This window comes from Danaus plexippus (genome assembly GCF_018135715.1).
Source record: "Danaus plexippus chromosome 18 unlocalized genomic scaffold, MEX_DaPlex mxdp_20, whole genome shotgun sequence".
Taxonomy (NCBI): Eukaryota; Metazoa; Arthropoda; class Insecta; order Lepidoptera; family Nymphalidae; genus Danaus; species Danaus plexippus.
Window position 1 is genome coordinate 2,980,115 of NW_026869853.1, and position 23,382 is coordinate 3,003,496.

At 33.6% G+C, this 23,382-nt stretch overlaps 7 protein-coding genes across 7 annotated transcripts; 4 read left to right on the top strand and 3 right to left on the bottom strand.

Moving 5' to 3' along the window:
- Nucleotides 1-383: 383 nt before the first annotated feature.
- Nucleotides 384-3,838, bottom strand: LOC116772817 (uncharacterized). The gene is made up of 8 exons (XM_032665084.2): nucleotides 3,636-3,838; nucleotides 3,383-3,565; nucleotides 3,028-3,258; nucleotides 2,698-2,838; nucleotides 2,442-2,562; nucleotides 2,217-2,361; nucleotides 2,088-2,144; nucleotides 384-2,011 (listed from the first exon to the last, which is right to left on the bottom strand). Exons 1-8 carry the CDS (start codon nucleotides 3,747-3,749, stop codon nucleotides 460-462), a joined length of 2,544 nt encoding a protein of 847 aa, XP_032520975.2. The 5' UTR covers nucleotides 3,750-3,838; the 3' UTR covers nucleotides 384-459.
- A 217-nt stretch (nucleotides 3,839-4,055) lies between these two features.
- Nucleotides 4,056-6,436, top strand: LOC116773078 (RAB6A-GEF complex partner protein 2). Its single transcript, XM_032665453.2, has 6 exons — nucleotides 4,056-4,384; nucleotides 4,455-4,660; nucleotides 4,761-5,035; nucleotides 5,193-5,345; nucleotides 5,459-5,645; nucleotides 6,164-6,436. The coding sequence occupies exons 1-6, from the start codon at nucleotides 4,263-4,265 to the stop codon at nucleotides 6,370-6,372; spliced, it is 1,152 nt and encodes a 383-aa protein (XP_032521344.2). The 5' UTR covers nucleotides 4,056-4,262; the 3' UTR covers nucleotides 6,373-6,436.
- LOC116773079 (RRP15-like protein) lies at nucleotides 6,098-7,668 on the bottom strand. The gene is made up of 4 exons (XM_032665454.2): nucleotides 7,471-7,668; nucleotides 7,048-7,391; nucleotides 6,665-6,978; nucleotides 6,098-6,506 (listed from the first exon to the last, which is right to left on the bottom strand). The coding sequence occupies exons 1-4, from the start codon at nucleotides 7,508-7,510 to the stop codon at nucleotides 6,446-6,448; spliced, it is 759 nt and encodes a 252-aa protein (XP_032521345.2). The 5' UTR covers nucleotides 7,511-7,668; the 3' UTR covers nucleotides 6,098-6,445.
- Nucleotides 7,669-7,944: 276 nt separating this feature from the next.
- LOC116772864 (DDB1- and CUL4-associated factor 5) lies at nucleotides 7,945-16,515 on the top strand. The gene is given in 18 exon segments (XM_061528557.1): nucleotides 7,945-8,174; nucleotides 8,572-8,729; nucleotides 9,545-9,704; nucleotides 9,774-9,903; nucleotides 10,006-10,292; nucleotides 10,368-10,489; nucleotides 11,052-11,177; nucleotides 11,479-11,692; nucleotides 12,652-12,658; nucleotides 12,731-12,823; nucleotides 14,288-14,390; nucleotides 14,393-14,461; nucleotides 15,155-15,253; nucleotides 15,353-15,416; nucleotides 15,419-15,456; nucleotides 15,525-15,741; nucleotides 15,744-15,869; nucleotides 15,872-16,515. Coding segments are annotated over 18 exon segments (2,478 nt in total). The 5' UTR covers nucleotides 7,945-7,984; the 3' UTR covers nucleotides 16,147-16,515.
- Nucleotides 16,516-16,662: 147 nt separating this feature from the next.
- Nucleotides 16,663-19,622, top strand: LOC116772865 (tubulin--tyrosine ligase-like protein 12). Its single transcript, XM_032665162.2, is given in 9 exon segments — nucleotides 16,663-17,278; nucleotides 17,281-17,769; nucleotides 17,772-18,149; nucleotides 18,152-18,191; nucleotides 18,193-18,272; nucleotides 18,275-18,380; nucleotides 18,382-18,446; nucleotides 18,449-18,811; nucleotides 18,814-19,622. Coding segments are annotated over 9 exon segments (1,773 nt in total). The 5' UTR covers nucleotides 16,663-17,208; the 3' UTR covers nucleotides 18,996-19,622.
- Nucleotides 19,062-20,771, bottom strand: LOC116772866 (zinc finger protein-like 1 homolog). Its single transcript, XM_032665163.2, has 6 exons — nucleotides 20,559-20,771; nucleotides 20,372-20,483; nucleotides 20,086-20,279; nucleotides 19,773-20,004; nucleotides 19,497-19,620; nucleotides 19,062-19,364 (listed from the first exon to the last, which is right to left on the bottom strand). The coding sequence occupies exons 1-6, from the start codon at nucleotides 20,655-20,657 to the stop codon at nucleotides 19,286-19,288; spliced, it is 840 nt and encodes a 279-aa protein (XP_032521054.2). The 5' UTR covers nucleotides 20,658-20,771; the 3' UTR covers nucleotides 19,062-19,285.
- Nucleotides 20,772-21,005: 234 nt separating this feature from the next.
- LOC116773242 (small ribosomal subunit protein uS5m) lies at nucleotides 21,006-23,379 on the top strand. Its single transcript, XM_061528454.1, is given in 9 exon segments — nucleotides 21,006-21,260; nucleotides 21,338-21,557; nucleotides 22,033-22,166; nucleotides 22,245-22,339; nucleotides 22,442-22,577; nucleotides 22,672-22,871; nucleotides 22,963-23,000; nucleotides 23,002-23,264; nucleotides 23,267-23,379. Coding segments are annotated over 9 exon segments (1,281 nt in total). The 5' UTR covers nucleotides 21,006-21,115; the 3' UTR covers nucleotides 23,317-23,379.
- The last annotated feature ends 3 nt before the right edge of the window (nucleotides 23,380-23,382 follow it).

The window sequence follows — 23,382 nt, forward strand, 5'->3', positions numbered from 1 at the left end:
CTATTCAATTTGGAATAATTTTGATATGATATTTCAAAGAGATTTTCTTACTAAATATAAGTTTAAAAAAGTACCTAACACCTTAAATACTTTCCACATAAATGATATACAAATAAAATATATATATATTTCTAGATATTTTCCACCTCAGGTTTGTGCGCTATTTAATAAAAAGTTGGCAAAAGAACCAATATTATGCCCTTGGGAACATGGGAGATTCTAGTGTTGATTAAAAATAAGTGATGTTCATAGTAGAAGTATTTTTATTTAAACTTAACTTCTAACGACAGTAGAACCTACGTTGTATAAATACAAACAATAAAAATTGATTATCTAATTTATTTACACAGTTTGATTGTTTAAACATGATTCATTACCTAACTATAAAAATAAGTACTGGGACCGTTAGAATTTATAGGAATAACAAGTTAAGGTTACGAATAAAAACAATGTAGCGATTCATTGACGATGCAACTTCTGGCGAGGAGACCTCCTCGGTGAAATATGAACTGCTCTCATAGGTGTGTTAGCTTTCCTCGTGTCATGAGAAACTGGCGTTTTCAAGCTTCTAGGAGTACACAGAGGCTTTTTCAAGGCAGGAGGTTGAGGTGTCTTTATTAACATATTGGACTGTGGAGATACCACTTTCTTAGTTGGCGTAGTTTTCCGATTTGTGCGCAAATTAATCATGTCTTCCTTTTGAGTGAGCGGGGAACGGTAGCTTTTGATGTTTGAGTTACAATTATACGTTCCTGCTTGGTCATAACCCTGAAGTCTGGATTTAGTTTGCGCCGAAGGTTTTTGTGCCTTGGTCTGTTGATTCACTCTTGGCTTTCTTGCAAAGCCTGTATGTACTGCCTTATCTGCCAAATCGGATGATTTATCGGAACTAGATGATTCAAAGAGCTTAGCCTTAGCCATAACAGCTCCAGCGTTCTGACGGCGTAGTTTGTTCACTGAGGGGCGACCGCTGGGACCGCTGGGACCGCTGGAATCTAATTCTCCAGTTTTGTTCATAAAAAATGCCGCTGCATTTTTCCACTTTTGGTGCGAGTTTGTTAAATTTTCTCTGCAGTCCGGTTTCGTTCTTTTAACATTGATGTTTTGGTAACACTGAAACTGTGTAGAATTTCCCGACTTTTCATTGGAGTTCAATGAATTATTGGTGGAATTATCTGAACATGTTCCATCATAAGTAGAATTCATAGTTATATTGAGAGATCGGCGCGCCGGGACCTTAGCAATGGTTTTATTCAAACCAAAATCGGGAATGAGACTGATACGTTTGCGCTGATGATATTTTTGACTAGCATCAGTAACGTTAATGGAGCTCTCTGTCATTGAAACATTCCATTCCGGTGAACTATTAGTCTTTGGAAGAAATTGATTCGTTTTTACTGCATTCGATCGTTCTCTGCACGAAATGCCAACATAAGGATAAAACCTGTCTCCAAACTGACTAGCTTGCGAATGCGATGAGGCGTTCCAAGATTTGTGCCTAACAATTTTAGTTAAGTTTTCTTTGGATCGGCGTCGTATTGAACCGATTTTTCTAGCACTGGGCGACCGTATAATTTTGGCCTCCTCCTTTGGTCTAATCTTCAGTTCTTTACTTAAACGGCGAGCCAAGTGTTCCGACTTCGGACAATTCAGCATCGCCACCTCTTCTAAAGTTTGTTCGTAAACATTTTGAACTTGTTGCAAAGGTTGCACTCTGGGTATAACATCTGTGAATTCTCTTGACAATCTATTTTCAATTGCAGACACTCTGCTCTTGATCTCTTCGTATTCTTGTTTAGATATTCTTACATAGTCCTTATCTATTATTTTCATATCCGGTGATAGATCTATGGTATCGTGGGCGCTGAATAAATTCTCTGACGATGTCAACATATCTTCACTGCTTATGCTTGTTTCGGAATTCTTACGTGATTTAAATTCTGCATTAATGACAGGAGTGCTTCTTGCATCCATCATGCTGAGTCGCAGTCTTTTTCTCTCAGTCACACCCCTGGAAACATTGTTAGATTCGTTCAAAAGACAATAACAAGATAGCATATTAATATGAATTATATATAATAACTTACATTTTCATTGGCGTAAATGATAATTCTTTTTGGGGTAGCTTGTTTGTTATATCTTTCCTACAAGATAAAAATATATTAGTAAGTGTCATATCTTTAATGCTATATTAGTACGGGAACTGTAATACTTACTTTCTTTTAACAGACAGACCCTCATAAGAGTCAAACTTCCTTTTTGCAGCTGATTTACTGAGTACAGGTGTTTTAGAGTTTTCCCTTACCGGTGCAGGTGTAGTCACATTCCCGGATACCATCTTACGCAAACCGCTAAGCATTCCTGCAATACATTAATTGATGGATGCTCTTGTATATATTTATTTATTTGGTAATATAAAATAATTTATAATAAATGCTTACTATTGAGGGATCCACTTCTTCTCTTTTTTCGCCTTGACTGACCAACATCTGAGTCATCATCGAGTTTGGTCATAAGATCATCTGATAAAAGTCCAATATACTGTGCATTTTCAATAAATATCTAGAGCAAAACAAAAGAAATTACTTAGACTAATGTAAGGTTTCCTCTAACTAATATCTATGCATTATATAAAATATATTAATTCAGTTGTATAATATTAGTGTTAATTAAATACTTCCTATATAGTTATATTACCTTGACTAAAGCAACGTGATGTTCCAAGCGCTGTGTTGAAGAGGTAGCTGGTAAGGGCATTATGCTAGGAGCTAGTACTATCGCCAAATTTGAGGCATCCATAAGATTGTCATTGTGTCGCAAAGCTATAAAATTCAGCAACTGAAATTTTTTTAACTGATTTTAATTCCTAGTTTCAGTTTTTTAAATGTATGTTTATGTTTCTGCTTATTACTCTTATTCAAAGAATATATTATACACTTTCAATAAAAGAGTGAAAATTATTTTTTAATACTTCTTAACATAAACAAGTGCATATAGAAATTAATAGCTCAATTTTTTTAAGCTTACCTCCATAATGTAGTGCAAAAGATGAACATGTAACACTGGAAGCAATAATAATGTATTTAATATTGGCTTCAATCCATCATCACCAGCTGTGAGTCTACATCTTAGCAGTAAGTCCTGAACTTCTGCACTAATTAAGGGTTCCGGTAAACATCTAAGATATAGTTTTAAGACACTCGCTACATCAATGGGATGATGACCTTCTGACACGCAACCCCCAGCATCGAGCAGTCTCTGGAATTTATATTTTTAGCCATACGTGAATAAATTTTCATTTAATATAGATTCCATAACATTATAGTGACTATTGATTTTACAAACATTAATATGTTTGTATGAACTAAGAAAAATTTTCTACCTTTATATCTTTTTGACGTGTTTGGGATCCCGCCTTACGGAACAGTCCTTCAACGTGGGCATTAGCTCTTAGAACTGCAGACATTTCACTTACTACATTAGGTATGCTTAAAGTACTACCGCAACAAATTACACTGCATGATGGAACTTTTACCAGAGGAGCACCAAAAACTGTTTTATGATCCTGTTTAGAAATACACACATTTAATAAAATAAATCTTGTTAAATAATCCACTCTTTCACATTACACTTACTTTGACATTTTTTAGTATTATTTTCTTGAAACGATGCTTTAATCCTGCTTTCTTTAACTCTCCTACTATGATTGATTGTAATTTACCATGATTTATACCGTCTGATATTAACATTTCGTTTATTTTGTTGTGTATTGTCCTAACAATACATTAAAAGCGGAAACCAGTCTAATTCCTCCATCAAAGTTTTAAATTAAAATATGTCGTTAGAAAATACGTTCCGTTCTTTGGTAAAATTATAATATGCTAAAAAAATATTTAATATAATAAGTTATATAATTTAATATACTTAAATAATTAGGGTATATTTTTAAAAATTAAAATAAAAAAAAAATTAAACAATTTATTTTATTCACCTTAAGATAGGAACGGAACGGGATAAAATTTGACAGAATTCTGCTTGTCATCACTTAAATTATAAATATTGATAATTAAATGGCTAAAATTAGAAAAAATAATACTAGAATTTAGTTTAAATATCAAACAAATAGCATTTTGTGATTATTAAATAATATTTTTAGTGTAATGTTTCAACAATATTTTTAGTTTAATGGTTTTATTAAAATTACTATATTGCAAAACATTCCTTAGTACATCGTTTATTTGATCAAAGAATTGCCGTAAATTATGATTGAGCTCTCAGCCAAACTTACCACTGGCAGTGTTTATTTAGCTGGAGAGGCTTTGGAATGTCGTATATCTTTTTGTCATACAACTCAACCTGAACATAGAAAATCACAAAGCCATAGGTAATATCATAAGGTTGTGATTAAACTTTCACTTGTTTGTTTTTATAAGAATTTGTTTGTTATTTATCAGTGATATCCTGGAAAATTTGGCATGGGCTTCCGCTCAAATACATTGTTTCTTTTCAACATCTAAAAATACCACAGACAAAAATGTTATTGCAGAAAAAACAACAGCTCTCGAAGTAACCTCATGTGATATAGGAGATGTGGTATTTCATACTAAACCTAAGATATTGTTTTGTGACTTAACTATACCACTCGGGGAAACAAAGTTTTGTAAGTTTGTTTTAAATATTTCCAAATATAAAATCTAAATTAATTTTATTTCTGCGATTAAATATGTTTTATTAAAATTAACTGTTTAAATTATTTTCAGTTTTGTATCGAGAAACTCTGCCATTAGAAGCACCTCCATCATACAGAGGCACGGCAGTTAAATACTCCTACAAGATCACAATAGCCACACAGAAAGTTGGGTCTCATATCAAAATGGTCCGTTTACCGTTTAGAGTACTACCTATCAGTCCTGTTATGAACTTGCAAGACCTTCCTGCTTTGTGTGAAACAACAGACATACTACAACCAACCAGTCCATTTTCAGAAGGTAGGAAAGTTGAAACTCATCTGACTATGGCCTTACAAGTTTTGCAGGTAATTTTTTTTTTGGATTTTTATTCACACACTGTTAGTTATTTGAGTATTATTAATATAATATTATTTTTACTAATTAACCCAGAACACATATATGTTCAAAGGTTTCAATATACAGAAATCATAAAAAAAATTATATTGGAAACATTCATTTCAGAATTTAACAGCCCGAAGAAGCCCAAACTCATACATGATAACCAATGGCAGGGGGAAAGTAGGTCGTTTCTGCCTATTCAAATCTGCATACAGATTAGGTGAAGACATTGTTGGTACATTTGATTTCTCTGTAGGAACTATAACATGCATGCAGGTAAATATTATATCAATATACAAATAATATAATATTTTTCATACATAACTTAACCAGTTTTTAAAAGTGACAAATTATGTTCACTGTCACAAGTTAAAAGAGTAAATTTTTAGGTGTCTGTATCACTACAACCTGAAGAAGTACTAAAATCTAAGACGCCTTCCAAGAATGTAAACAAAGAAAGCTGCAGTAGATCAATGACAGTCGCAAGGTATCATGAGGTGACTTTGGGACTTACACACTCGCAGCTTATCTTACCCATACCACTACATATAACTCCGGCCTTCGAAATTGATGAGGGTAAATTACTTTTATATATAAAATTTTACTGGTTTATATACTAAAATGTCCATAATAATTTCTTGTAAAACAAAATATTTTTTTTATTTTAACTGAATGTATGTTTTTTGGATACTTTACAATTTGTTTTTGTACATTTTCCTGATGTTTCAATTAGTTTACAATAACTATGGTCTTGGGCAATTGAAATGAAAGAGTTGGAGACACATAAAAATAATACAATTGCATAGTAAATTTCGCAAAACAACAACATTTTAAATGTGTGTTAGCAAAAATCTTGAATGTTTTAAATGTTTGTTTGTCTGTTTGCTCTGGTATATCTCTAAAATGTTCTTTGGATTTAACTAGCTCTCTGGTGTTGTTAGGTGAATGGGAACTGGAAAACATAGCTAAATACGCACATGAAAAACAGATCATACATTACTTTTATTATAATTGGCTTTAAAAAACTGTTCAAGTGATAATAGGTATTTATTGTTGTTATATATTTCATAATCCGAGTTTTATCTTCCTTGCAGTATCTCTGAATTGGCGCCTACATTTTGAATTTGTGTTAAGTCAAGATAAGCTATTACCCAATCCGGAGGACAAAGATTGGAATGCACCACTCAATGTGCCAATAGAAACCATGGTCTGGAATCTTCCTGTAAAAATTTACACGACACTTCCCAAACAAATAGCCCAACAATTCCATGGGAACGACAACTATACTATGTTTATAAAATAAGAGACAATTTTCATTGGTAATATGTACAATAAGCAAAAATAAAACTTATATTATGTAAAGTAAAGTATATTATTTATTCATCTACCGATTCTTTATCCCAGTCTTTCATTTTTGCTCCCATCATGAAATCATCCCTGTAAATAAAGATTGTAACATTTAGTATAAATTTTTCGTTAATGACAACACTGTGAAGGTTTTCTGGAGTTGTAGAGAAATATTACTAAATAAATGACTATGAAAGTGTTAAAAATAGAAAAGATAATTTCACTTAATAAACTAATGAAATCATCACCTGAGAGCGTTCCATTTCGGTTTTTCGGCTTCATCTTTGACTTCATCTTTCGCTTTTGTCTGTTCCTCGACATTTAAAGACTTTGTCTGTCCCATCAGTGTATCTAAGAATGCCCGTTTGTCAAATTTCTTCATAATTTTCTCTTTCTTACCCTCTGGTATGTCTTTATTCATTTCTCTGTCAAAAGTTTTTTGTTGATTTCTCACTGCATTAAATAATTGTACAACACCTTTTGTGGCTATTTTGGATAAGAGTCTTTCTCTGTCTTTTTCAAGTATATTTGGTTTGACTCGGACTGTTGATTTTTCATTTCTCTAAAAAGTTATAATGTGGTAAAAATATGATAAATTCTTTGAAAAGACAATGAATAGAATGAAAATTACCTTCTTCTTTGGTGGTGGCTCTGACACACTTGTGTCATCTTTTTTAATATCTGGCTTAACTTCTTTTACTTCTTCCCCAATAACCTCAAAAGTAGGCTTTTCTTCTTTTGGTTTGATAACAACATCAGCTAATTTTTTTGCCCGAGATAACACTAAAGTTTTCTTGTTTTTAGGTTTATTGGAACCTAAAATTTTTGATATAGAATCTGCCCACCCCTCATTTTTTATTATCAATTCGTCGTCTGTATTGTTTCCATCTCCACCGTCCTGGTCCAGTCCCGAATCTTGATCTTCATAATCGGATTCATCTACATCCTCGCTTGAGGATGAATCACTATTAGAGACTAAAATAAGAAGATATGTAGTTTTATATATAATGCTTTATTTGTAAAACAAAAATACTTAATTTTTATTTATAATTACCAGAAACTTTGAGTGTAGGTTTTTCCATTACTACTACCATTCCTCTCCGTCAACTTTATTTTATTCACTTTTAAATGGAAAGAATATCTTCCTAAATGACCTTTATTTGATTGTTTTAATTGATAGAATTATATAGGTATAAAACACTAAAAGTGCACCGACACGTGTTTTTATTCTTTGACATCCCTGGAGTCGCGTTTGACGTTTCAAGACTTCAACTATTTAAAGTTTCATTTCTGTTTACGCAAAATTTTTAAACCGAACGAAAACATTTCATATTGAACATGAAAAGAAAATAATTGATAGATATAAATCAGATTGTTAATAAAAAAATGATTGCCAAATAATAAATAATATATTCAAATTTATATCATTAAATGTTACTCCTATTATATTATAACAGTTTAGGAACTGTATGGATTTATCTAGCAATATACAAAATGGAACGTTTAATGTTTTTAAAATAAAATACAGCTGATCGTCAAGTGAAGGAAATTTTAGTATCGCTTTAAACATGGCGAATATTGCGAATCCTTTACCATATATTACCAAGAGAGAAAGTGGACTTTTATGTGATCTTAAAACAAATTTATTTAATAAACGGCTTAACGCTTCTAAAAATTTATATCGTCGTGATTTAGTTTGTCATTTCGGATGTGTTAACGCAATTGAGTTTTCATACAATGGCGAATTGCTCGTATCAGGTAAAATTATTTAAATATACACAACTATCACTTTAGTAGTGTAAATTAAATGTAGCAATGCATAATTGCACTCGATAATAGCTAAAAATTAAGTTCACGTTGTATTGTTTTTATACTATATTTTTATCACCGATTGATAAGAAAATGATGGGTGTGTAATAGAATACATTATGTGACGCCATTTTAGATACTAATTTAACTTAGATAAAGTCGAAAATTGCTTGCGTACATTTTTGCCATTGCCATTGAATAAACATTTTCTTCAAATAAATATTTAAAAAAAATGAAATAGAAACAATAAAAATTATTAGACACAAAACTTTAAATGTTATGTCAAGTACTTAAGTGTAGTATTATGTCTAGGAGATTAAATATTATAAGTGTTTATAAATTTTAGGAGGAGATGACAGAAGAGTTATGTTATGGCAGTTTGGACAGGCAGTCCTCAACTATGGGAAGCCTGAATCCATGAAAGCATTACATCTATCAAACATCTTTTGTTTAGGTATAACTTCTGATAATCAGAAGATATTCTCCGGTGGAAATGACGATAGGGTGAGTCTTAATTTTATAATTTCTAATAAGAAACTATAAGTGACATTATAAATGTTTTAATGAGAGACCTGTTTTAGTTTGCATAGTTTAAAAATTATAAATAATAGAACATCTGGTAGACATAATTAGATGGGCTTTTGAGGAAATCTCAAAATTTGTCCCATTCCTTTACCATAATATCTTATATTTAGAAGTCCTGGCACAAACTGGAGAGTGTTATAGTATATAAAAGATTTTTTTATGAAAAAAAATACAAATTTTTTTTTTCCTAAACAATGTAAATGTTACCAAAAAATAGTCTATAAAAATTCAATCTCCCTGTATCATATATTTTATTTATTTTAAAAATTATTATTTTTTTGTATCTTGCAATGGTATAATAGCTTGGGCTATATATTTAGGTCATTTTCTGAAATTTTAACTTTTCCTTAAATAACATGTTCCTAAAAATGTACATTTTGAAAAAATATGTATATATGTACATATGATTGTTGGCGTCGGAGTTGTAAAAAGGTACCTTTATATCAAGATATTATGGGAGAAAAAAAAAAATATTTATATGGCCTAAAGTTCCTGCTCAAAAATGTTTACAAGCCTTTGGACTATAATGTTTTTATATGAGAAGTTATTGTTTTAGGTATATTGAAAAAAAAAAATTCTCAAATGGATTGTACTGGTCAAAAATAACACAATCATAGAACCAATGATTCTTTAATTGTTTAATAACATAATATTCTAAGAGTACTATTGGAATTATTCCTATAAAATTAAAAATTCGATTTTATATAACAAGTAATGATAATTTAACATTTAAGGTCATAGTTCACGATCTAGAGAGCAAAAGTCCTTTAGAAGTTCTTCAGCATCAACGCGCCGTCTCCAGCCTCAGTATAGACCCTTTCAATGAGCAGGTCGTCGCCACCGCTGGGAACGATGGCCGGCTATTACTGTTTGACACCCGTCAATCTGTACACGGTGGGTGTAATAAAAATGTCCTGAGTATAAGTAATTAATTTTTTTTTTATACTCATGTGTTTATTCCAGAGTCCCTGGTCGTTTCCCGCAGTAGGAGAGCTTTTCACGGTGTTATGTATCACCCCCAGCAGGTTAGCATGCTCGTTTCCGCTAATGAGAGAAACGGTGTAGCTCTATGGGACCTGCGATCTCCAAAACAGTAAGCCATTCGAAATATTAATTTTAAGTTTTTAATCTGTGTAATTTTCATTTTGAATGAAAATTTTTTGGAGTCAATTTTAATTAAATATTTCTATTGCAGTCCAGTAATTCGCTACGTTGGTAGCAAAGGATCTACTCAGAATGGCATGAGTGTGTGCTTCAACCATTTGGGGACACATATAGTCGCCCTGCGGCGTCGCTTGCCTCCCGTACTCTACGCCGTTCACTCACCAGAACCCTTGGCGGAGTTCTACCATCAAGATTACTACAATTCCTGCACGATGAAGAGCTGCTGCTTTGCTGGCAAGAACGATCAGTTCGTGCTCTCAGGATCAGACGATTTCAACTTGTATATGTGGAAGATACCCGACACGGGCGGCGGTTGTAGTGAGTCTAAAACATTCACATGTTTTTGCCACACAATAATTAATTATAATATATTAAATAGCGTCCTTGTTCCAGACGATATGCTGGTTGAGCCGCCTCATCTAGTTCTATATGGACACAGATCTATCGTGAATCAAGTGCGATACAACCCGCACTATTGTCTGATAGCCTCGTCCGGCGTTGAGAAGATTATTAAGGTGGGTGCGAGGTGTTTTAAATGTCGTTGATAAAAGAATAATAAGGGTAGTTCTGCATTATAAACATAATAGATTTAAGGCTTATGTATAACAGCTTTGGAAAATTTTCTCTTCCAATAGGAATCTTAGTAGTTTCATGGGTTTATTTTAAATCAATCTGCCTCGGAAAAGTACTAAAAAATAAGTACTTCGTGAGCTTCGTGTAATTCCCAACGTTTTAAACTATAACGTTCATGTGATTGCCATAATATAAATTATAATTTTCAAGTTCCTCCTATGACAGTATGAGCATGATAAATAATCCAGAAACAGCGTATCTTTTTCTATATCATCAACAGTGCAACGAAAACGTAAAAGTGTTACTGAGATTTGAAAACTCAAAGGTCTGATTAGACGCAAACTAAGAATAGAACGGCACATTTTTTTTTTAAATTTTATTAAAATGTTCGAAATATGTCTGCGTTGTGACGCGTGGGAGGCCTTTCGCGCTTTTTCAACTTAATATTGTCGGAAAGCTGGTCATGTCTGGAATGATACATCACGTTTAAGGAAAATATTGCAGTTGTGGTCAGCCCTACAGTACCCTGACATGCGAGGGACTCTCCTGGAAGAGGCCCAAGGTCCGGACAACCCTAGAGAGATTTACACACACGAGGATTATGTGTCACTCGTACATCACAGCGGACAGGTGAGTTATATCATGCGCATACCACATTGTTTGGGACTCAAAGAAAAAACGTCCTTATAAGGTTATAATTGGTTAATATATTGTAGTTAAAATGAATAGTGAGCCTGCAGGATGTCATAGTGTTTAAATAGGCAGGTGCACAAAAATAAAAATAAAACTTCTTTATAGTATTTTAACTCAATTTAACACGTATATAAATTTTAATACGTATATAAATTTTATCATGCCTATCCTATAACCAATTAACAAAAAGTTTCAAGCAACTAAAAATGTTTTTTTTTATTGCAACGCCCCGAAACAGTACTTGTCCCACAACTACGCGGAGCAATCAACGAGCGAGGACCCCAGGATGATGGCGTTCTTCGATTCCCTCATGCAGAGAGAGCTGGAGTGTCTCGCCGAGGACACGGACTCCTTGGACGGCTCCAGCTCGAGGTCGGCCCGGGACAGCGGGTCAGACTCCAGTGATAGCGACCAGATCGCTGTCGATTTCCCATCCCTGCCGCCAAAGAGAAGTGAGTATTATTCTAAATTAGGATATGAACAGTCACATCTCGTCCGCCCGTGATCACGGTTGCTGCCAAGTAACCGACGTCGGGAATATGATGTTGTATATAATTATAAAGCAGTAAATCTAAATTATAATAGTTTTTTTTTTCAATGAATACTCGCGAAAATCTTAGATCTCATGACACGAACTCCTTAAATTTTTCCAGCCAAAGATCATAGCAAGGCCAAGATCACTTTCATGTACCCTCATTAAAATATCAGATATTAAACACTGGCCAAATAACGGAAATCCAGAAATAAAAACAAATCCGAAAGCTTCTTATTTACTGCCTTAAGGAGGAACAGAGGTCGACCGGTCAGCTACACATGGCTAATCTTGAGAGTAACGCAGACGAAGTCGCGGACAAAAACTAGTTCATTGTATATTTATGATGTACAACAATCACTTTTCAAAGACGAATAGACTTTGATGAGTAAAACATGATCGTTTTAATTTGACAAACGCAATAGATTTTCGTGTTCAAAATTATTTGATAAAATAAACACACACACATATATATATATACAGTTTTTTTGTATGATGAAAACATTGTTAAGAACAGTGGTGTGTTCATTGAGATGTAATTATTATCAGGACTGACATTCAATTGTACGTAAGAACGGCGTAATCCTGGACAATCGCTTTGTTTACAATATTGCAAAATTCTTTTGAAATGAGCTATAGTTTCTAGTGTTGTCGCTCTTGAATGTCGGAAGGTAGGAACAACCGTGAATAAACGCAACGGGGAAGACGGAGAATTGCTTCCAACAACTTTAGACTTAGATTGTTTAGTTATTTTAAATATTAAAGAGACCAAATACCGTTTCTACTTTCATGACCAACGACTAACCATTGCCAAGTTTTATACACTGTTATATTTAACTAATACCTGCTTGTGTCTGATTGTTTTTGCTATCATTCCAGAATCAGCGTATTTTTTTTATTACTCATGTATTTTTTATATTTTAGCTGAATATTAGTTAATATGTATTTAATGGAACAGGATGCCCGAGCCAGCGATGTCAGAGCAGACTGGCCGTCTCGTTGCCTCGCGATATCCCAAGAATGTTCGGTCACAGAAGAGAGGTGCACTGAGGTACGACATCTTAAAACATGTAGTATTTGCTGTTCGAAATGCGAAGACAAAGAGTCTTCAAACACCTACGACTTGTAACCATATACAGTCGTAGGTATTATATATTTGATTCAGTTTTAAGGTTAATATTTTTGGCAAAAAAATATATTTGATAGCTAATGTACCATAATCTATTCTAGAAACGGCAAAGTAATATTTTGACTAGCAGATTCCAAAGTTATAAGTTGTATGATCATTATATGTGAACAAGAAGAAAGAGGTTTTGTATTATTTATCGGGTTTGGGGTCTTCACTTTTAAAGACGTCAATTAAGGATTTCTTCAGAATATTCCTTTGGAAACTCCCAAGAAGGACAGACCCTTGCTCAATCAATACATTACAAAAATGTATACTTGCAGAGAAATAATTCTATTAAATACTAAAACGATCTGGAGGACAGTACAGTACATGTACAAATTGCTGTAATAAATAGATTTTTACTCACATACGTTTTAAAACCAAAAAAATATATACAAATAGAAACTTTAATTGAATAAAATAGAAACTTTTAATCAACGATTCTATTCGTTGATCATCATAGTTGGTAAAAATTGCTGTGTGGTACTTACTTGGCCTGCCCTATTCGACAAATTGATGTTAAATACTATAATTCCTATTAATTACTAAATAAATTAAGTTTCTTGGATTTCTATTTATCCTGAGATCTGTAATAAATTGCCTGATGATTAAGAATTGTAGAGATAGAGGGGGAGCGAGCTATTTTGGAAAATTTAAGAAGGAGTAGACTACGTAAATATAAAATGTCATAAATATAGAAGGTCTAAATGTTATCTCAGAATAGGACCACATTAAAAAGCGGCTATATTTTGTGCAACTAATGCAAAGTATTGTCTCACAGTCTAAAATTAACACTGCTTTCAGATGTTAACACAAACTAAAATTAAATGTCTGCAACTCACGTAGTTTGTTAAAGGAAACATAAAACATGATCACACGTGTACATTTAATAAACAAATGAAATTTTGCAAATTGATATTGTTGGGCATTAATTGTCTGGACCTAATACATCTTTTGATTTGCCAATGTCGACTACACTTTATAACATCTTATAGCGCATTTAGTACATTCCAACTTATAGCGATAGTTAAAAAAAGGAATATTCTACGTTACTATTATGGGGATTCTATGAAAAAAATGTTTTTCGATCCAATTCATGTGACAATTTGGACATAGCTTCTACGGTAATGAAGCCACCAGAACTACAGTATACGATCATGAGATGCGGTGTCAGTTGATTTGGTCGAAATGAAAATTGTATTTGAAAATTATTTAGGCTAACAAGGAAATTAAAAATGTATGTTACACCGAATTTCGATGCAAATAAACGATTTTTTTTTAATATAATCAATATGCAAAGAAAAATATACGTGAAAGTGATAATATAATCTGCGTTGTATGATCCAGACGTAACAAACAACCTAGAACGTGTGTGAACAAATCGTCGACTACCGTGAAGGGGGCTCGTCCAGCGAGACGGGCGAGGGGGCGAAGGCTGCGACCACGAGGAGACTGTCGCCCTCCAGCGAGCGGACCGACTCAGACGAATCAGCATACTGCATGTACAGGAGTACGGGCCGGGTGAGGGTAGTCTAGTAAAAATATGCATAAGCCAGGCAAGCAATCCGGAACAAGCGCTCGCTATCAACAGACTGTCACTCTATAGAAGAGACGAAAAGTTATATAACATGGATACCATTCATTGAATTTGGTGGGATCTTAATATATTTTTTATTTATTTATTTTATTTATATAATCAAAAACCAAGTAACATTTGTTAGTAACAATTAAAAAGTTATAAAACTGTGTTAAATTGTAATTGCTGCTGCATCCCTCTAGAGATGGAGCAGCAATGGTTTATGTGAACACAATCAAGCCTACTACATCCTACTCAGGATGCTGTTGGTGCCGCCCCGTAGTCTTCGTATTAAAGCACCTCACCTTTTGCGCATAGTAGCGTATATTGGGTACTTAAAAAAGTGATCAGGAATTTAAAAATTATATATTTAACACGGGGATAAGTTCAGCAAATACACTTCATTATTAAGATATGCATATTTTCTTCATAATAATCATAAAAATGTCTCTAAACCTGTGAGATTTGACATTTATCTCAATTTCTCAAGAAACCAAGTTGATGTTATTCAGGTGCCGAGCCCAAGCACGTTTATGTGATAATAATAAAACACGGGTTCCCCATTTACTGAAAACTATTAAAATATCTAATCTATCAAAGTATTTATGTTACCCAATATGAGCTTGTACTTGTTCTAGATACTCCGCCCAGCCAGGAGACGAATGAACAGCACAAGATCCAATAAAAGAAAATGTAAAGTTACTTGCTACAGAAGATCCATGAATTAAGGAGCAATGGTAGAAACATATTAATTTGTCTCTTTAAAATAGGAAGCTATGTTTACCTAAAATATTGTAATATATTTTCATAGCAAAAAAAAATTACATTCTAATTAGCCCTACATAGCAGGTAACGGAGCTGCCCAAGACAGCAGCGACAATAATAATGTTGAAAACGTCGACACTTTGAAGAAAATCTAGCTTACCGAGCACAAGCACAGGTAAACATTTTACTGAATGACATTTACAAATTGCGGGTGTTATTTCAAATTATGTCTTCTTTATATAGGATATATGGGGGCAAAACAATTCGCTATTTCGGATAGCTGAAGTGGATTCAGACGATGACCAGTCAGTTAGCAGCCGACCCAGGTCTGTGCGCAGTCAAAACCAGTCCATTCCTAATTTAGTGAACATCGTCCCCACACCTATTAACGGATCAATTGGAGATTCTTTTAGAAATGATAATCAAGAATCGGAGAGCAACAACTCCTCTCCGCCGCCAGAGACCGTCTGAGGATGAATTTGCGGAGAGTGAGAAGGAACGGTCGGCAGGCCATGAACAGGTCGGATTCGAGTGGGTCACCGCCCATGAAGACGCAAGCGGATAGAGCGCTCACGGAGAGGCTGTCACCAAAGGTTTCAACCGGACTCTAGCGAGACTGATGAACGAGACTAATGAAAGCGAGCTTGAGAGCAGCTGTAGCACTGAAGGCAGTCTGTGGCCGGCTCCAGATACTTTGGGAACCCCCGACAGTGGCGTGGGAACTGTGGCGGGGAGTAGCACAAGGAATCCCCTCCCCGCTGACGAAGTCTCCGACGATCCTGAATTTCAGGCTTATAAATTTCGACAAAGGGTCAAAAAGGCACGCAGAAACTACAGGAATCACATGGAATCAGACTCCAACTGAACTGATAGATAGATTTTAAATGCGTCATTAATGTTCTGCAGTCAGTAACGACAGTTAACGACGCGGCCATAGATATTGTGAAGCTAAGTAATGAGTTCCATTTATATGTAAGACCTTAAAAACCCTGCTTAATATTTTAAAAACTTCTAATTTCTGCCTCTCAACATTTCAGTGATTTCCTAATACATCTATCTAGGTTCTTTCATGGTTCTGTGACTAATTTTAAAGGGTCTTAACTATGTATGGTTTGTATAGTTTATCGTTAGTTCTTATAATATGTGATTTTTATTGTATGAATTATCAAAATTTTAAGTAATAAGAGTAAATGTTCTTCAATGGTTGATATAATACACCATGCTTATGAATATACAGGATTATTTCTTTCATTATTAATCCCTAACAACTTTCCGCTGGATTTCATTATTTTATATTTCACTATATTTTAATATTACTATTTGAAAAAAAAGCAACTAAGAAACTATCCCTACTAAGCAACATGCATTTCAAATTATTGAAATGCAAGAAATATAATAATTAATTTACATTAATATCAACTAATATAAACCAACACCTGGGTCGTAAGTCCCAGGCACTGTTGAAGCTCCTCTCCCTGCAACGCGATGGCCGGCACCCGCACGGTGAATCCATGGAATGCTAAGAAGTTTCGTCTCATTATATGTAATAGCCTAGTTTTACTATATTTTAAAAGTAAATTCCATTTTGACATACTAACATAAATAAAATTTAAATTTATGTCTTGTTATGCATGTAAAAATGGTGTTATTAAAACCTGAAATGTTAGTGATGGTTATTTTAATAAATAATTTCGGCGAATTATAGCGAAAGCCAAATGATTTTTATACCTGTTAGGAACACAACTCAAGACGCAAGTGACAATTCGAGAGGTGACATTAGTAAATAATGTTCTTGTATGATTAGGTTAATGTACCTACATATTGAAATGTCACTGTGAGTTGTGACATGATTGAAGTGAAAATTAGCTATTAATTCTTTAAGTAAGATCAAATTTCATAACTAAAATTATTTTTTAATTACATCAATATGGATGGCATATCGAGTTATAACTTATTCATAGCAGCACATAAGCCGCAACTCGTTCTGTCCGGAGTCCCGGAACATTTTGGCCGGTTTTATGTAAGAAACTTAAAGATCAAATATTTGATTCGGGCTTATCCTTTCAGTTAGTTAAAATAGATTACGAGGACGATGAAAAAGAATCTTTTGACCCGTTATGGAGTGTTATGGCTATCAGTGACTTAGATCCTACAGATTCCAGTAATATTTTCCTAGTAGATCATGCATGGACTTTCAAGGCTAACACTATTAAAAGTAGTCTCAGAAATATGCCGGCCTTATTAGAAAGGATGTGTAATCTTATGCAAATTGTTAGAGAAACAACTGAGGAGCAAATAGAGGAAGTGTATCAAAATGTATGGAAATATGCAAATACTTATTCTGTTGGAGGAGACGAGCTATCAGTTGAAGACAGAGTACCAGTGTGGTATTTAATGGATGAGTTGGGTTCAGCTATCAATCATTCTGATCAGCCAAATTTCAGAGCTGTACCATTTATATATATACCCGAGCAAATCACATATACTTTACTTTTCCAATAGAAAATGTTGAAGAAGGTGATTTGATAACAAGAAACTTCATAGAGGGCAAATTTTCAGATCCAAAACAAAGAGAAGCCATGCTGATTCCATGGAAGTATTATGAACATTTTGATGATGATTTCAGTCAAACAGAACCTGATATTAACTATTTTTTAGAGGGGCATATTGTTGAGTCACTACCTGATTTAGATAATCTGCAAAGCAAAGTAAATGTATCAGGAAAGCTTAAAGTCTTTTCAGATTATGAATATATAAATCAGTATCTGACAGCAGATGAGTTTCAAATAGTTGACAGTGAAAGTGAAGCAGATATATTATGGTATATAGAACACTATAAAACTTTTAAGGAATTAAGTGTTAACTCCCCAACAAGTTTGTCAACCAATTCCCTTTGAATATGTTGTTACAATAAAGATATTTTGGCTATCATAGCAAGGAGAAACAATAAAATCTATGGGAATGCAGAACTTGACACATTTCCCACTTGGTTACAACAACTTTTAACATGAAGACTGAGCTTTCGAAGTTAGTGGCTTATTACATGCAGAGAAAAAAACAAGGTCTGGATAATCACTGGATTTGTAAACCTTACAATCTTGCGGGGTTTAGATACATATATTACTGATAACTTAGATTTTCTATGCAGGCTTCCATTGTCAGGCCCAAGATTGCTCAAAAATATATTGAAAATCCTGTCCTATTTGACAGAGCTGATATCGGGAAGGTTAAATTTGATATTCGTTATGTTGTTCTTCTCAAATCTGTTAATCCAACTGAAGTTTTTGTGTACAATAATTTCTTCTTACGGCTGTCTAATAAAGAATTTTCAATGGACAACTTTGATGATTATGAAAAACATTTTACTGTAATGAATTACACTGAAGGAGCGCCGTTGTTTAAATTATTATGTGAAGATTTTAAAAATGCCTGGTCTAACCAGTACCCAGATTACGAATGGGATGAAGTAGAGCGGTCTATATTTAATATGCTGTCTGAATTGTTTACATGTGCTACTGCCAAAGAACCCCCTCTGGAATAGCGAGAAGTCCCCAATCAAGAGCTTTGTATGCAGTCGATGTGATGTTGAGTTGGGATAAAAATGGTACTGTCATACATCCAAAGCTACTAGAATTAAATTGGATGCCTGATTGTCGAAGAGCTTGTGAATATTATCCTGACTTTTACAATGACATATCTCTGTGCTATTTTTAGACAAAACTGTTGGGTCTTGTACCAAGATCATGTAATTGTGTTACCTAAAAAAATTACTTCAACATCATAGTAAAACATTTAATAGGTATTTCGTTTTCATAAGTGAATGTACATGAGAATTTTATCACTATAGATTGCTTGATTTCATAAATACATTACTAGTAAGGGAATAAATATTATTGTAAAGTTAGTTTTTCTGTAAAACTCTTCTATCATCATCCTGGATAGAGCCAAAGGGTTGTCGTTATCAATGTCTCTGCGGCTCAGCAGTATTAATATTAAAACTACTGCTATAATACAAAGAGCATAATCCAATATCTCCGATAAATGCCTCCAGCTCTTCGGACACGAGATGCTGGCAATGTGTTCCTAAAACAGGAAGATGATTATGAAAAATGTCTCAAAGACTTAATTGCATAATTTAGTTCCTAATTTCTAGTAAGCACCTTTTTTGTATACATTTTTTTTTATTAAATTAATGAATAATATTGTTTTACTTACTTCCACCATCTACTGAGCCATGCAAAAGTAGACTTCTGTTTGTACTTGTTTTCATCATGATCAAAATTCATCAATTTGTTTGATTGATCCAAAGACTTGAAACCTTTTCTTGCGGTCTGATTTCCTGTAATTATTATATTATTATGGTACATTATTATCAGTATATTATAACTACTATACTTTTGAGTTATTATTTATTTCTTAATTCAACAAAGTATTGTACATATGTTTCTTTCAATTATCTTAATCAAATTCAAGAGCCAAAAATATAGCTACCTAATAAACCATCGTTACGTTTAACTGATGTGCCATCATAAATATTGACAGGATCATCTGGTATTTGTACAATGGAATGTGGAGTACTTGTTGTAGATCTATTATTACACTCATCATCACTAGCCCCGGCAGGAGCGCCTCTTTGACTGTCTAGAGAGTTGAAGAACTGGCTCTGATTTGGAGACTGGCTACGTCTACCAGCTGCGCCTTTCATGTCTTGGTCCTCTGAAAGCTGAAGAGTTGTTTTATGCAATAGTCAATATAATCAAGTCTTCATCATACCATTTTTTTTATATTTCAATATTATATTTACCAATGGTAGTCCAAGACCAGCCCTAGCCCAATTGACACCAGCCAGCTTTTCTCTGAGAACATCAGCTACTGGTGACACAAGGTTTGAAGGTGGGAATACTGGGGTGGCACAAGACGGACACTGGTACCCCGCAGGTGCTGTAGTACGGGGCAGGGCTCTAAATCGAGTTTCTGCACACTCCCAGTGAAAAACATCTGTCATAAAAAAAAACAAAAATGAATGAACAGATACAGTGTATTGTTAGTCATTTCAAATGTTTTGTTTTTATTAATTTAGTAGCACTTACGGTAACATGTAAGTCGAATACACTCGCCTTCGGATAATGTTTTAGTGCATATTTCACATATGGGATTGTAGTCGCTGTCTTGTAACCATTGCAAATATGATTGTATTATACACTAAAATTGAAAACTTACCATTAATTTATTACTAACATAAGATTCTTTTGTGTTATTTTTTAATAATAATTATACCTTTGGATGGCTTGTAACCATACAATATTCACAAACATTTACTCTGTGTTCAAAACAAAACTGATTGGTAACTCTTTTTGGACATTTACATAGACCCATGATCAAGTATGCTCGATATTTTTCATTAATGTATTATATTTTGCCTTATTTTTATTTACTAAAATATCGAGCCGCTAAGTTTCTGATTCGGTATTCGTAATCTGTCAGCCACGTAAATTTGATGTCATTTGTCAATAAATTACAGAGCGGTCTAGATTCTTGGATAAAAATTAAACATTTTCCTTTTAGCTATTGTAACGTGGAATATGTCAATAAGAAATGTACAGTAATGTGAGTGTTATTAATATTTTTTAATAATTTTATTTAAAGTCTTTTTTAGTTTATCCAAGATACTATTTGCGAATCTAATTCGTATATTTATCTATAAATTTTGTAATAGTGTCTATTACCCAACGTCAAACTTCAATGTCTAATGTCATCGGGAGAAATATTGTAAATAAGTAAATATTAAAAAGACTAGCCATAAATGAGGAATCGCAAGTAAAATTTTAAAAAAAATGGCTACAAAACTACTAATGATCAGAAATTTTCTGAACAAGCCTTTAAGTCTTTTTATGAATTCACCACATTATATTAAACCAACGTATAACCTTCAAACTTTTAGTACAACACCAATAGCCAGTGTTAATTTCTTTAATAAATGTAAGTAGCAATTCTCACTAGTATTTTTGACTTTTCTATAAAGTTATATGTTTTATCATGTAATTGTTTTATTGCAGTACCTGCTGAGAAGTTGTGGAAGTCTGTTACATCGGTAAGTAATGCTGGAGCAAAAAAGGGTCGTGGAAAAGGTGCAGGAAGAATTCGTATTCGTGACTTAAATCGTGGCCAGATGATCGGCGTTGGAAAAATAAATATGTTATGGCCGGGTTTATCGGCTCCAGTTATAAGAGGCAGAGAGTTACTTAAGCAGCAACGTTTGCCAGATGATCCCGAAAGGTAAATGTTACTTCATATAAACTATATTACAAATCAATCAAATTTAAATGCGATTTGTTATGATTCTCATACACGGATTTCCAAAATGTCTGAAACAAGCATCTCCTTTTGTAATATTAATAAAGTTTTTAGACTTTAAATGGCTAAATTACCTATAAAATAATTGTGTCTCCCAAACTTCATTTATCATTGTATCATCAAATTTTAACAACATAATAAGAAATACTATTCAGTAAATATGAATTGCAATAACAAATTGTCAATAGAAAAGTATATGAATTCATTTTTACACCGCCAATCAATTAAAATATTTTTTATAACATCAAACTCTGTTTGAGACTTATTTAAAAATAATCACCATGTAAATCTAGAATTCTTGGTCAACAAAATAGTCACTTCTTATATATTTTATAATCTGTCCGTTGTTTACACTGAATATAAGCCATTATGTATAATTGCTTTTATTTGTCCTAAGAATGGAAAAGTTAATCAAGCTAAGAGATTCAATGACGAGATTCCGCCGCCTGAGACTGAGCCCTATTGAAAGAGGTTGGTCCGGAGCTCGAATGCCAGGCAGGAGTATTGGACCACCCGACCCAGTTGGTGATGGTGAATATTATAAATTAATATTAGAAAATAATATATACATACATATTTAAGATAGATAAAAAAGGTTTTGTTTTTCAGAGGAATTCACTGGTTTCGACACAAAAGTCCTTCAATTGAGATCTTTGTTGATCATGAAAGGAAATCTTGGAAGAACAAGGAACTTTCAAGCTATGGTATGAGAAGCGTAGTCGCATGAAAATTTGTTTTATACTTTTATTTTTTTACTTTTGCTTTCTTGTAATAGTTAATATAGTAATAAGTCCTGTATTTTTCAGGTTGTGACAGGAAATGGCCATGGTCTAGCTGGGTTTGGAATCGGTAAAGCCAAAGAAGCACCATCAGCTTTAAGAAAAGCCAAAAATAGGGCTGGCAAGAAGCTGATGAACTTTGAAACTTACAATGGACACACAGGTATTTCACTAAACTAGTGTATCGGGTATTTGTTTCCTTAAAATAATTTAAACAAATTTATTGATATACTACAAAATGATTACCTAATTTACAGTTTTCCACGACTTCTTTACTGCTTTCGGTAAGACCAAAATATATGTACAGAAGAAAAATGAAGGTTACGGGCTGGTCTGCCACAGGGCTATAAGAGAAATCTGTCAAGCTATTGGCATTAAGGATCTGAGAGCCAAGGTGGAGGGATCCAACAATTTGCAACATATTGTAAAAGCCTTCTTTATAGGATTGTTGCAACAGGTAATACTTTGACAAGCAGTATTGTCTTACTGCGTCAGAAACTAAGAATTTTCGATTTATTTATGATTCACGATATATATATTGTTTTCAGAGAACCCATCAGCAGCTCGCCGAAGAAAAGAAACTTCATTTTAGAGTTTAGACAAGAGAATTCTTTCTACCCTACCGTGGTTGCCAGCCCTTCGTACGTCCGTACAAAAGACGAAATACCTAAGGACGAGACACTAGATTTTATAAATTACGTTATGAATGATCGAGTCATTCTAAAGAAGAAGAAATTCCCTCGTTTCTATGAAACGATGCCACACTATGAGATATATCTGAAAAAGTACGAGAAATATAGGAATCACGAAAGAATAAGACTTAATCTGAAAACGGAATATGGGGAGGTGAAGAGTTCCTGACCGACAAATACCCGGAGGAGAAGAAGGATGAAGAAGCTTGATTCATGAAGCGTTTTAGTTTAGAAATTATTTAATCATAGCTAAATAAAATATTAAATAGACAATGT